Genomic DNA, 14484 nt, shown 5'->3' on the forward strand with positions numbered 1-14484 from the left:
AACTGGGGATTATCATTCCTACAGACTTCCGTGGGACTGTTAACGTGGGCCAAGTTAAACATGTGTGTGTTTTTGCAAGAGCAGGATATAAATACTTTTATACGTTTATAGTTTTGCTTTCCTAAAAGTGCAGGAAAATCTGCGGAAGTTTTACACAATTTACTCCCCCCCCTCCCGAAGTGTGCTAATCGTCTAAGAAAATACTTGCTGCCTTAAAAACTGATGCCAGAGAGCAGTTAAGCCCATAGGAGATCTGTTGTCCTAGGCGTTTCTCAGGTCCAGCTGCACCTGCAGGCAGCAGCCAGGTAAGCGAGCAAGCGAAACTCAGCAGGAACAGGACCAAACCCAAAACTCAAAAGGAGCCAGCTAAGTAAAACAAAGACCAACTTTCTGGAGCGAGAGCAAGCTCCCAGTCAAACCACCCCCGCCCCGCTGCTGACACGTGGGACATTTCAAGACCCCTCCCCCACATACCATCCTCATCCCCGAAGTTGTTTGTATTCAACCCCTGGGCTGGGCGAAGGCGGTGCGGCTCATTGAGGTGCATTTCCCAGCCCAGGCCCTGGCTCCACGCTGGGTCCTAAATTCCCCGGCTCCCGCTGTAGCCTCAGGGCCACTGGCCATTGCCCTGACTGACGAGCTCAGGCTGCCCCGCACGGGGGCGACCCCTATGGTGGCTGCCGCTCTGGTCACGTCGCGCCCATGCCTAGGTGGGGAGCGCAGGGCCAGGGCCAGGCCCGGGACGGAGACAGGCCAGGTGGGGGCGGCTCCCTCCCCGTCTCTCCGCATGCTGCGGCCCCAATGGGCTGGCGCGCCGGCGGCGGCGGCTCACGTCGCCCGCCCAAGATGGCCGCCGCTCCGGACCGAGCTGCGGCGGCGGCGGCGGCGAGGCTGAGGGCAGCAAACGGCTGCTGAGGAGGTCGGCAGGGAGCCGGCAGCCGCCCGCAGCGGAGCGGGGGAGTCTTTCCCGGGCTGCTGCGGGCACCATGCAGCGGGGCTAGGGCCGGGGGAGTCCGCAGCGGGGCAATAATGTTAGCAGAGGTAAGAGCCCACCGAGGCCGGGAGGAGCAGCCCCAATCTCCCGCTGTGTGGGTCTTCCCAGGGCCTTGGCCCCCTTCCCACCTCCGGGCTGGGCTGAGCCCATCCCAGACAGCAGCCAGCGGCTCCCGTCCCCTTGAGCTGCCCGACACGGGAGCTGGGCCCCTCAGCCCGTCCACATCGTTAATCACCTCGGTAACCAGGACCGGCGATTCGTCCCTGCCTCCCTAACGGCTGCGGGGGGCTCTTGGAGGAGCCGCTGGGCCGGCCCCGCCCTGGCCTGGGGTGTTACGTTGTTATGAAGTGCAGTGGCCCCTGCTTTGGGCTTTAGTCATTCAAGAGGCCGAGGTCCCTCAGCCTAGCCTGTCCAGAGGTCAAAGTGCCTCCCCCAGCCCCACACGATTGGGCTTCAGCTTCCATAGGACCCCATCTCTGTTAAGCACCCTGTGTGGGATCCCTGGTGCACTGGCTTAGCACAGGCTTTGCCTTACTTACTTTTGTATTTATTAATTGGACATCGAGGCTGATTGGGGTAAAGGGCTGAGAAGCAGGAATTCCTGTGTTCCAGTCTTGCTCTGCTGTTGTCTTGGTGCATGGCTGTAGACACTTCCTGAGACGTGTTTGCCTCAGTTTCCCCATGACAATTTGGGGAGTTTTGCCTTCCTTACAAGTGTGTTTTGATGCTTAAGGTAACGTTTAAGGTAATAGCACATAAAATATAATGTAAATCCAAAGTATCTGGTGCCCAGTCTACACTAGAAAATTAGGTCAGCATAACTACGTCACTCAGGGATATGAAAAATCCATATCCCTAAGCAGCATAGTTAAACTACTCTAAATCCCCATGTAGACAGCGCTAGGTCAACGGAAGAATTCTTCTATCAGCTAACTACCACCTTGCAGGAAGGTGGATTACCTATATGTAGGTAGTGCCTATGCTGAAGCTACCGTGGAGCCATGCTGCTCTAGAGTTTTAAGTGCAGACAAGGCCTGAGTGTCATAAGTGTGCTTGGTGTTGTGTAAAACATAGAAAAGATACGATTGCTGCACCAAGAGGCTGGGAGTGCAATGTGATGTCTGACATAGTTTATCAAATGCTTTAAGTGACAGGGGTTTCATACGTTTGTAAGTTTCCTTTCTTTAAAGGATTATTGATTATCTGAATGCTAGAAGTGTGCCTAGTGTACAAACATTTATAAGGCATGATCCCTCTCCATTGTCCCTGTTCATATTCTGGTCTGTCATTTAGGTCCACCTACCTGCAAGGAAGGGATAGAGGCTAATTCCTCTAAATAATATATAGTTAAATTTTGTCACGTGTTCTTATGTGTAGGAAAATGGCATTAAAGGGAAGTGACACTGCCTTTTGGCAGCTGAAGCATCTGATTTTTATTGGCCGTGAAGGCAAACAGATATTTTAAGTTCTGATTTGCATATCCTTTTATCTCATTGAGATGTAAGTTCCTGAGTGGGGAAGGTGCAGTGCAGTATTTGTGGGAAGTGTTCATGTTAATGTAACAGGACAAGAACTTGCAGACTAAATAATACGTGTAAAATAAAAATCCTAGTTTGAACGTGAGCTATGTGGTGGTATTTTGTTGTTTGGAGTAAATGGACTACTTTGAGTAATGGTCAATAAGTGATTTGTATATGTAATGCTTTATGTGCAGTATTTCAGCAGTAAAACCATATTACCATAGATTTTTAAAATCTATGCTAAATTAAAGTAAATACAATCTTGGGTGAATGATTAGTACAAAGTTCATATTTAGCATGTTCTTATATCCAAGGGGCTTTATATCTAAAAGGGTTTACTGAGGCAGTGAGCTGCTTTGAGGTTGAAACTTCTGCTGATTTTTATGATATCTCTTGGTGATATTTCAAGGTACATCATCAGAATTCATACTAATAGTTGCTTATAATATTTTCCAAATTTGAGTTGTGAAGTGAAGAATGCTACCCCAAACGAATAAAGATTACCAGTTTTTCAAACTTTGGGTTTAAATTTGATTTACTGATTAAAATCCTACCAGCAAAACAGAGTTATCCACAAATACTATATCCTAAAATTAATACTAAAGAGATTCATACAGCTCCAGGTTTCCCTACTGTCCGCTTTATGCTGCTCATAATCAGTTTCATAAAGAGGCCATTGCTGAAGACGTCTAACTGGAGAGGAAATCAATAAGTGACAGAAATGTGTTGTGCCTTTTTATTTGCCAAAAGAAACTCCCTAAAATTTTCAGGCGGTATCAAAAACTGGGAACTTTAAGAGTAGCCCACCTTACGTGAAGTTAGTGTGTAAAATTAAATAGTATAAATTACTTTGCTAAGTAAGCAAAACATAACCTTTGAACCAAACATATGACTTGATGTTGGGGTCAGAAGGAGATATTTGTAAGTGCCATGTAGATCAGTGGTTCTCAAAGCCGGTCTGCCCCTTGTTCAGGGAAAGCCCCTGGTGGGCCAGACCAGTTTGTTTACCTGCCGCGTCCGCAGGTTCGGCCGATCGCGGCTCCCACTGGTTGCAGTTCGCTGCTCCAGGCCAATGGGGGCTGTAGGAAGGGCGGCCAGCACGTCCCTTGGCCTGCGCACAGCCCCCATTGGCCTGGAGCAGCGAACCGCAACCAGTGGGAGCCGCGATCGGCCGAACCTGCGGACGCGGCAGGTAAACAAATCGGTCTGGCCCGCCAGGGGCTTTCCCTGAACAAACAGTGGACCGGCTTGGAGAACCACTGATGTAGATGATTCTTCTTGATCTTGGATTGTTGGTTTTTGGGTTTTTTAAAGAAGCATCATTCCTCCTTCAATTTCAATAATCCATAGTTACTTACATTTAATCAAAATAATAAAAACACTTTGAAGGCTCAATTTGCATTCATATACTCATGTTCTTAAATAGTTTTCTATTATTCTTATTAAGTATTACCAGCTTGTCAGTGAGCACCCTCTTCTCCCTCATATTTCCCCCGAACGGACCCACTTTAAATGGTTAGTGTTGCTCTTTCATTTCCTTAACTTTTCCGGGATTATGTTGCTACATTCATGATGCTTTTTATAGATGCTACTCTAAAAATATAATTTTTTATGTGGCCCAAGTATAGTATATCTCTCCTTAAGCAGACACTAGATTCCACTTTATAAAATGTGTTTCATGTGGATGCTATTTAGGCAGTCATGTACCCATATGCCTTTTCTTTTGGGAAAACAAATATTCTATATAGTTTGGCCTAGTAATGACAAATATAGTCATGCTTCTGTAAGGTATTCGACTTGATACTACAGCTCATTTTGATTAAAAAAAAACCCTAGAAAGATATAAAATTAACATGGCACACATTAAATAGATTAAAAACTGGCTAACTGGTAGGCCTCAAAATTTAAATGTAAATGGGAAATCATCATAGAATGGGTATTTTTAGTGGAGTCCCACAGGGATTGGTTATTGGCCCTCTGCTATTTTACATTTTTATTAATAATGTGGAAGAAAACAAAATCATTACTGATGAAGTTTGCAGATGACCCAAAAATTGGGGGAGTGGTAAGCAATGAAGAAGACAGATCACTGATACAGAGCAATTTTGATTACTTGGTAAACTGGGTGCAACCAAACCATATGTATTTTAATACTATTACCTCTAAATGTATACATCCAGGAACAAAGAATGTAGGCCATACTTACAGGATGGGAGAACTCTATCCTGAAACAGTTGTGGCAGACTGACAACTTCCTGCAGTATCCTGAATGAACTTTGTTGAATTATTAAAAATGCAATTGTCTGTGTTATTGTGCAATTGTCTGTGTTTCCATGGAAGGATAAAAAGAACAGCAGGGGGAGATTAAGAGGAGATGTGGTAATATCTTCAGAGAAGAGACCTTTACATCTGCCCCACACTTCCTGAAAGGTATGCATATACTAGTTCAAACTGGATTCTCCAGGCACCAACAGACACCAAAAACGTTTTTGGATAAATAGCTTGGATTTAAACTGGTTCATGGCCTTCTTCCTGATCAGACAGGACCCCTTATCCACAGAAGACCACAGTGCTTAGGGTAGGATTGGAGGACTGGGACTATTGAGGTTCAGGAGATTGAGTGCTTGTTTTCAGATGAATCTGTGATGAAGTGGTAACTGGAAGGAATCCCATTAGATAGTGGAGTTGAAGGACTGCTCCTGCTAGGGTGACCATATGTCCCGTTTTGCCTGGGACAGTCCCTTTTTTAAGCTCGGTCCTGGCCGTCCCCACTTTTTTGGCAGAAATGGGTATTTGTCCTGTTTGCTCTTGCTGACTTGATCAGTTGGCAAGAGCAAATGGGACAAATGACCACTTTAAAAAAACAAACAAACAAAACCAAAGGTGGAGTGCAGTGTGGAGGAATGTGTGGGAGGGGGATGAGCAGCCATGCCAACCCTGTGCAGAGGGAGAGGCAGGGCTCATGTAAGCAGCGACGCCAGCCCCAGCCTTATGGGTTGCGGGGGTGGGAAGCGGAACCTGGGCTAGCCCCATGTGGGGTGGGGGGTGCCTTTGGACCAGCATTCCGTGATGTCCCATTTTCCCTTTGGGAAATATGGTCATCCTATCTCCTGTCAGAGTATGTTAGCGTTGGGGTTAATTCTGGTAAGGTTATTAGCATGCATTCTTTTAATGTTTTAATATGTTTTCTCGGTAAAGCTTTTTAACTTAATAAAATCGGCTTTCCTAGGAAGTGCTGTGTGGTTACCTTATCACTGTAGAGAGTACAACTGCTAACCATCTCTGAAGAGAAAGCAAGCAGGCATCCCTGGGAAACATGTGCAGGGAAATACATGATGAAGGAGGAGGCTGGGCAGCCTGGAAACACTCTGGTGACAAGGGAGAGGGATGCGTGTCTCCACTCAAGAGAGGCAACAGCTGTGGAGCTGGAAGCCTGAGAGTGGGTTCCCTGGCTGGTCCACTGAGGGGAAATACAGGTGCAGTTGCTCTCAACTGTGCCAGCAGACTCTGAAAAAGATTTGTGGTCATGGTGCATAATAAGTTGAACATGAGCTCCCAGTGTGACACTGTGGCCAAAAGGACTAATGAGATCCTTGGATGCATAAACAGGGAAATATTGAGTGGGAGTAGAGAGGTTATATTTGCCATTGGTTCAACTGCTACTGGAATACCGTGACCAGTTCTGGTGTCCACAGTTCAAGAAGGATATTGATAAATTGGAAAGGGTTCAGAGAGGAGTCAAGACAACAATTGAAGGATTAGAAAACATGCTTTATAGTAAGAGTCTTGGAGCTCAAACTGTTTATCTGATAAAAGAGAAAGTTAAGGGGTGACTTGATTACAGTGTAAAATATTTAATAATTGGCTCTTCAGTCTAGCAGAGAAAGTTATAACACAATCCAATGGCTGGAAATTGAAGCTAGGCACATTCAGACTGAAAATAAGGCATAAATTTTTAACAGTGAGAGTAATTAACCATTGGAACAATTTACTATGGATTGTGGTGGATTCTTCATCACTGGCAATTTTAAATCAAGATTGGATGCTTTTCTAAAAGATATGCTGTAGGAATTATTTTGGGAAAGTTCTATGGACTGTTATACAGGAGGGCAGACAAGATTATCACAGTGGTCCTTCTTAGCCTTGGAATCTAAATGATGTAGATTTAAATGCGGTAGCTCATTTTTTCTTTCTATTAAATCTGTGCTGCAGATATCTTAAAACGTATTTAATGTTTGCAAAGCACTATATAATTTGTAAGTGCTGTAGTGAGAGCAACAGTGACTAGAGTGGCTCCAAATCCTACAAAGACTTTCATATGTTTAAATTTCTGTACTGTGAGTAGCCCCTTTGTCTTAATTGGGACTACTTATACTGAATAAAGTGAAGCATGTACATAAGTTTTGACAGTTAGAGGACTGCAGTGGTTTCCATTCCAGTCTCCTTTATAGTTTCTTACAACTTTCTGAAACTCTTCATTATTTTAGGATGAAATTTTCCAGGCTTGGGTTCTGCTAAAAAGGGATTCTTTTTTTAAAGTTTGTGCAAAAACAGATGAGCTGTTTATTGAGTTGTGAAAAGAGTGTGGGCATATGTGGAGTTGGACGTTACAAATTCTTGCTAAATAATTTTTGAACAGCACTTCAGCTGAAACACCTGGGCATAGAAAATTGAAACATGGCTGGAAATAGTGCTTTCTGAGAAGTGTTTTTGAGTTTTCTGGTGAAGATTAGGTTTGATTTGACTGAATTATGACTCTAAGAAAATTGCGTGCTTCCTTGCGTGCTTCACATTTTGCGCATGGTTTCTTACTAAGCCTGTGAAGTAAGCGGTTATGGAAGTCTATGGTGGATATGTATATGTCTATGCTGCAGTGTAAGACCAGGGTTTAAACTCAGGCTCAAGCCTAACCCACTTCCCATCCAAACACAACACTGACCCAGGGCCCCAGAGGGGGCTTGTCTAAGCCTGACTCAAGCGGGACCCATGGTTCAAGCCCTATTGCTTTTCACTGTAGACACAGCCACACTGGACTCATGCTCTGGGAGTGTGCCAAAAGCATCCCACCATCCTAAGGTCTGAATTTCTTTGTCCTCTGGAGAGTCAAGTTTGTAAACAGTCGAGTTTTCCCACACGGTGCCATGAACAAAGAGCTAGTTGCCACATTTGGGAGGGCCCTCGGAAATCTGGGATATGGGTGACTGGACGTGGGCCATGCAGTGTAGGTGCTAGAATCCCAGGTAGGGACCAAGGGTTTAACAATTCTTAACTTGGGGTTACGAATGAGTGTAGCTGCTATTCTACTAACTCTCGGATTGCATTGCATTGCAGTGTAGATATATCCTTAGGGCCTATCTACACATGAAGTTAAGCCAAATTAACTAAGGCAGTATCTACACTATGGGATTATAGTGGCATTGTTAGGGTGCCCTAGCTATGCTGGCATATCCCTGTAGTGAAGATGCAGCCTACAGCGACGGAACTGGCTTTTCCATTGCTGTAAGAACACCACATCCCTGAGTGATGGTAGCTAGGTCAACGGAAGCATTCTTCTGTTGACCTAGTTGCATGCACACCAGGGGCTAGGTCAGCATAGCTATGGTGCTCAGAGGTGAGGATTTTTCATGCACCTAAGCACAATAGCTATGTCAACTTAAAATTTAATATAGACCAGGCTTAAAGATGTGACTTCAAAGTGTGTTAGTTAAAGTACATTAAACTCCTGAGTGGATGATCTCATTTAGAAGTAAAGTGGCCTTAGTTCACTAAGGGTTTGTCCACAACTGGCACTTTAGAGTGCTGCAACTTTCTTGCTCAGGGGTGTGCAAAAACACTCCCCTGAGTGCAGTAAGTTTCAGCGCTGTAAAGCGCTAGTGTAGACAGTGCACCAGCGCTGCGAGCTATGCCCTTGTGGAGATGTTTTTTTTTAAGAGTGCTGGCAGAGCTCTCTCCCAGCGCTGTGCTGTGACTACACAAGCCATGTTAAAGTGCTGCTGTGGCAGCGCTTTAATGTTGCCAGTGTAGACAAGCCCTAAGTGAATTAAGCTAAAGCGAAGCCCTTAGTTATTTAGGTAAAAGTGTACTGGAGGTGCAAAGGGATCTGCTAGAACTGCTGCTCTGAAGCACCTTGCGAGTTTCACAATAGAGCAATGCACCATTCCCAGTTATGCAGCTTGTAAGTAGAAGGGGACTTCTGTGGACCTCTTTAGTATGTGAGAGAGTTCCCATTGCAACAAGTCAAAACTTCCAGAATATTCTTTAAAGCCAACTTTGCTGTATGTAAGGGAGTGAATCTCATTTTTATGGCGGGGGAGGAATAGCTCAATGGTTTGAGCATTTGCCTGCTAAACCCAGGGTGTAAGTTCAATCCTTGAGGGTGCCATTTAGGGATCCGCGGCAAAAATTGGGGATTGGTCCTGCTTTGAGCAGGGGGTTGGACTAGATGACCTCCTGAGGTCCCTTCTGACCCTGATATTCTATGATTCTATGGATATGTCCTTAAAAAATAAACAAAAAACCTCAGAAGTCCCTATATTACACTATATTAAGTAAAATCTATATTAAGTAAATGTTAAGCTTACAAAATTAAGTGTTCAGATCAAGAAACGCCAAAGTTAAAGAAGCACAGTAGTTTTATCAATTCTCCAAATATGGTAAAAAAGGACTGTCCTTGCTAAACCACAGATTTATGGAGGAAAAGTTGTAAAAAGTCTTAGGATCATTTATAGTTGGCTCCTGTGTAATGGAGTATAGGATTTTGATCCTGGTATTTTGATGGCTTTACATTTTTATTGTGAAATAATTGATTTTGAACTGAAAATAATTACTGTGGGACTTTTCCCCATAAATGTGTGTTTTTGCAATATTTAGCACGTCAGCCATTTTTTGCTATGGCAAGCAACCAGCCTTATTGGCTATTAACTTGCTTTGAAATAATCACCTTTATTAATATGTTGCAGTTTACCACCTCATTGCTATAATACTAGCTCGATTCAGAAATATTCAGGAACAAGTTTAACATACAGACTTGTTTAATTTCTTTTGTCTATTCCTTGATTTGCAGCTATGAAAAGTTGAAGACTAGGTTTTCCAAAGGTGTTTTTGAAGTTTGACATCATGGTTGGGTTATAAATTGCTGGTAGATGTAGGCCTGGCTTGACATGAGTAACTGGACATGGGTGAAGCCTTATTTTTTTGGGAGACAACATTAGGGAGTTAAATTGATCAGCAGTCTGGAAACAGAATGTCTTTAGGAGTTAAGATAAAGGAAATATTGCACAAATATGTCACTGTTATTAAATTTTACCAGTCTGCACTTACCTAAAAAATTGTGCCCACTAAAAGTTAGTAAAATATAGTTAAAAACTGTTTTTTAAAAACTTTGTAAACCAAAATGTTTAAAAATGCATAAGACTGGTAGAGTTGGGGGATGGGTACATTAAAATAAACTTAATAGGATTGGCACAAAACTAAACTGTTCGTTTAAAACCAGCATCTCATTGTAAAACCAAACTGACGTAGAAATGCTGTGGGAACATAACCATGCATTTCAACAGAAGATAGCGACAAAAGTAGAGCATCAATTGAATGAGCAAAACCAAGGACTCATTAATAAAGCTTTAACTATATATATAATAAACATAACATTGTAATTGCTTTACAAAAGTATAACATTAACATAAGAACATAATATAACAGGCATACTGGGTCAGACCAAGGTCCAGCTAGCCCAGTATCCTGTCTTCTGACAGTGGCCAATGCCAGGTGCCCCTGAGGGAATGAACAGAACAGGTAAACATCAAGTGATCCATTCCCTGTCGCCCATTCCCAGCTTCTGACAAACTGAGGCTAGGGACACCATCCCTACCGATGCTGGCTAGTAGCCATTGATGGAGCTATCCTCCATGAACTTATCTAGTTCTTTTTTGAACCCTTTTATAGTGTTGGCCTTCACAGCATCCTCTGGCAAGGAGTTTCACAGGTTGACTATGCATTGTGTGAAAAAATTCTTCCTTTTGTTTGCTTTAACTCTGCTGCCTATTAATTTCATATGGTGACCCCTAGTTCTTGTGTTAGGAGGAGGAGGAGTAAATAACACTTCCTTATTTACTTTCGCCACACCAGTCATGATTTTATAGACCTCTGTCATATCCCCTGTTAGTCGTCTCTTTTCCAAGCTGAAAAGTCCCAGTCTTATTAATTTCTCCTCATATGGAAACATTAAATCAATATGTTCTAATAGGAATATTGTGTAGCATGTAGGAGATACGTGCTATAGAAAGTAAAAGAGGCCAAGTTCTATGGAGCAAAAAACCTTGCCTTTTATCACCACAGAAAAGTTAAAACTTTGGTATAAGAACGGTAATGCCAGTTGGTGCAAGGTAGGAAAATTAACAAGGGTCCAGTACCATGACGTTAAATGTGAAACCCATATGATGTGGAAGAAGTTTATTTCTCCTCAGATACGGTTCCAAGATAATGCAAGGTCTGGAAAGCCTCAGCCTTGTACTGCCATTTGCACCTGGTGGACACTTACATGTGCAGGTGTAATGTCTTACAGACAGAGATGCTGGCAAGTGGGTTCACGCTGGGGGAACAGTCTCCAAATTGTACAGTACAGTTGAGATACTGGATGTTTGTAAAATAAACATTGCATATGCTGGTGATAAGTATTCTGTAGTGTCTGAAGAGGGCCACTTCTGGTATGGACCAAGGGAATGTTATTTTAATTGGCCTATGGTTTCTTTCACACCTAAATTGCCTCTAGAAAATGAAAAGATTATATTTTTAGCCTTTTTTACAACATATAAAAACAAAGTTAAAATTATAGAAGGATGCTTTAAAGGCACTGCACGCTTATAATGGGGAATTATACCCTGGCGGGCTATACCATAAGAGATAAGCTTGTACCCCCCAGTTTGTACTTTAAGCCTAATATCGGTGGTGGTTCAAATAATTACAACAACTGTGATCTTGAGAATGTGTTGCAGGGCAATGAACTTAAAAAAGAAAGCACAGAAAAACAGATATACTGAAAATAAAACCCATTCTAATATAGAAAAGAAAAACAAAAGCAGTGGAATGTAGGCCTGGCTTGACATGAGTAATTGGAAGTGGGTGAGGCCTCATTTCTTGGGAGTCTGAGTTAGGGAGGTAAATGAATCAGCAGGTTGGAAATAGAATGTCTGTATTAGCTAAGATCATTTACAATGGACAAGATAACAATGGATAAGATAAGTTAGGAATGTAAAGATGAGGTAAAGAGTACATGGACAGAGCATGCTGTGCAGGGATTGGTCCCTACAAAGTAACTAAGCTAATCCCAAAACATGATGCAGTGTGTAGTAAGTGCAATGTAATGTGTAAATGTATGTAAAAGAAGAGATTTGCTGTGTAATATGGATGTATGATATGTCCTATACCGCTATCCTACACTTGCATCTGATCAACTCAGCATAGCTTTGCTGTATGCCAAATAAAGGACTCTAAATGATGAGACTGAAGTCGAACAGAGTTCTTGATGAACTGAGTGGAAGAAGTCTTGGGGAAACCCCAAGACCCCAACAATAGAGATATCTTAGAATATGAAAATAAGTCAATTAGGCTGTGATCCTGAAGTTATAGGAAGAATGACCCTCTGTGGAATTTCAGTGACTTCACTGGGACTTTGTGCATGTTCAGGATCCACTTGTGGAGATATGATTACAGAACCAAGGCGTTAGTTTGTAAGCTCTTCGGGGAAGGGAGTTTCTTTCCATGAATGTTTGTACCAGGCTTAGCACAGTGGAACTCTGTTCCTGATAGGGGCTCCTGGGCACTACCTTAGCAAGGATTTAATGATTTTATCTTCTGTAAGCTGCCACTGCATTCTACAGTCCTATTTGTTCTAACATTTCTTAGACAGTTTTAAGAAAAGTAGAGTTTTACGTGTCCAACGTAATTTACATCTTTGCCACACAATATATTAAAAATATTTTACAGCTGTATTAAAGGACAATATTGAAATCTCCAAAAGAATAGCCTAGAATATATAGTGGGCCTTAAAATAATTTGGTTGTAGCGTAGCCACCTTGCTGTAGACTTTTGTACTTGGCCTTATTGGACAACCCAGATGAACTAAGTGCATTCAAAATAGCTTATAAGCTATACAGTAAACATGGTGTTTTGATGTTTTCAGATTCTGAGGTGACTGGTGTAGAAGAGCAACCTGTATGTATAGCTTGAAGAAAAAGCAAATGTAAAAATTGTGAGAAGTGGATTAAAATGGTGGTTCAGTCAGATGTGAGCAAATAGATAAAGCTGTCTGAACCATGATTCCAGGTGGTCTGTAGCACTGAACTGGCTCCTAACAGAGACCTTATGCCTTTGATCCTAGTTTTTGCTCCTCTTTTCCCCTCCCCACACAAAGATGACATAGCATGCTGTACTAGCAGAGACCATGAGGAGAGCTGCTAGCATTCGCTTTAGCTTTAGACACAACATACTAGTAGTAACTATATTGCTGGTAACACTTAAAGCATTGGCTAATTAAAGTACTTCTAGCATCTCACACTGTTGCTTGGGTGGAGGTTGCAAGGTTGGTATGATAGAGAGATCAAAAAGTAGAAGAGGAAAGAGAGAGAAAATAGGAGTGATAGAGTCCCAAAAAGCACTGGTTCTGGTTGGAAACATTTTATTTGTAGGTCATCGGTTCGAAGCACTGCCTCTACAAAAGTCAGGTCAGATGTGGTGACGTAGAAGGGGTCATAAAGTCGGGTTGAATCACCTCACCTCTGGTAGTGGTAAAGCAATTGGTGTCTGAATCTTTTCAATATTTTGATCCCTATCTTCAGTGTTGGGATGCTGTCCCACTTTGAAAACATTTTGAAAATTTATCTTGGCAGGGCTATGGATGCTCTCACATAGTTGTTAAATTTAATCATATAAACACACTTGACAGTTTTAAAATGACCACTATTTCAATGGCATAACTGTGATCTTCTTACGGATAAAATTCAGTACTTGCAAATACATACCAAAACTAGGCAGTGTGAGGTAGCATAGATTGGTAGGCATGTTGGGCTGAGTTGCCTTTTTCTGTAACTAAATCTTTGTGCTTAGGATAATTTTCAGAGCTTTTTTGTACCATGCATATGAGCATTGAAGGATATCTGTGAATCAGTTGTCTTGTTTTTCTTCATGTTTTGTGTAGCCGTTGACTAAAATTCCCAAGTATGTTGCTGCATGGCAACACCAAGGCCTGTACGGTTTGTGTTAATCAGCTGCATGTTTTTTATTGTGGTTGAAATGTCACCTCAATGCTACAGTTCAAATAACCTGACCAAATATAGGCCCCAAAGTTGTTACTGTTTTTTGCATTATTGACATGTATACAGGCACTTAGGCATTATGCTAATATGAAATAAAGACAGGCCCTTTCCCCCAAAGAGCTGCAAACAACTGTTCCATTCAAACTGAGCCTTAATGGGGTTTTGCACAGGTGTAGTGATCAATCCACGCAGAACGTGTTATAGGATCAGGCCATAGTGATTAGACTATTAGTTCCTCATATTGGAAACTACAGGATTGTCTGACTATACCATCACCATCAATTTTGTCATACTTCACAAAGGAAGTATGTGACATGGCTTGAGAAGAGCATTAGAACCGTTTCTGATATGTAGAATTGTTGGGGATCATCAGGAGTTGCTTCATCTTGTGTATATGTAAACATGAGTTTTTTCAGATGACTTATGTACTTCAGGACAAATGCGTAACTGCTGTTGGTGTAGTGCTTTTTACATTTGTTCAACAGCTAGCTAGGGTTGATTCAGAGTTAATAGTGAAAGTGATGGATAATACTGGGTAATAACTCTGTTAAATGTTCTTTACATCAATATTGGCTATGACATTAGATTCTTAAAACACTTATTTTACTTCCACATGTTTATAGTTAACTGTAGATTTTTGCATCAGTGGGTAAGGAAGCTA

General features: G+C 42.2%; 1 protein-coding gene across 7 annotated transcripts in view; it reads left to right on the forward strand.

Moving 5' to 3' along the window:
- Nucleotides 1-487: 487 nt before the first annotated feature.
- SNX13 (sorting nexin 13) overlaps nucleotides 488-14484 on the forward strand; it is a 155618-nt gene continuing 141621 nt past the window's right edge. For 2 of the 7 annotated variants that reach the window (XM_007069503.4, XM_043541113.1), the window contains exon 1: nucleotides 821-1041. In XM_007069503.4, the coding sequence (XP_007069565.1) occupies nucleotides 1030-1041 (12 nt within the window). In that variant the 5' untranslated portion in view covers nucleotides 821-1029. Of the gene's footprint in view, nucleotides 758-790; nucleotides 1042-14484 lie in introns of those variants that run through there. The other 5 variants (XM_043541111.1, XM_043541116.1, XM_043541115.1 and 2 more) reach the window with 4 other exon arrangements.

Source organism: Chelonia mydas, chromosome 2 (genome assembly GCF_015237465.2).
Source record: "Chelonia mydas isolate rCheMyd1 chromosome 2, rCheMyd1.pri.v2, whole genome shotgun sequence".
Taxonomy (NCBI): Eukaryota; Metazoa; Chordata; order Testudines; family Cheloniidae; genus Chelonia; species Chelonia mydas.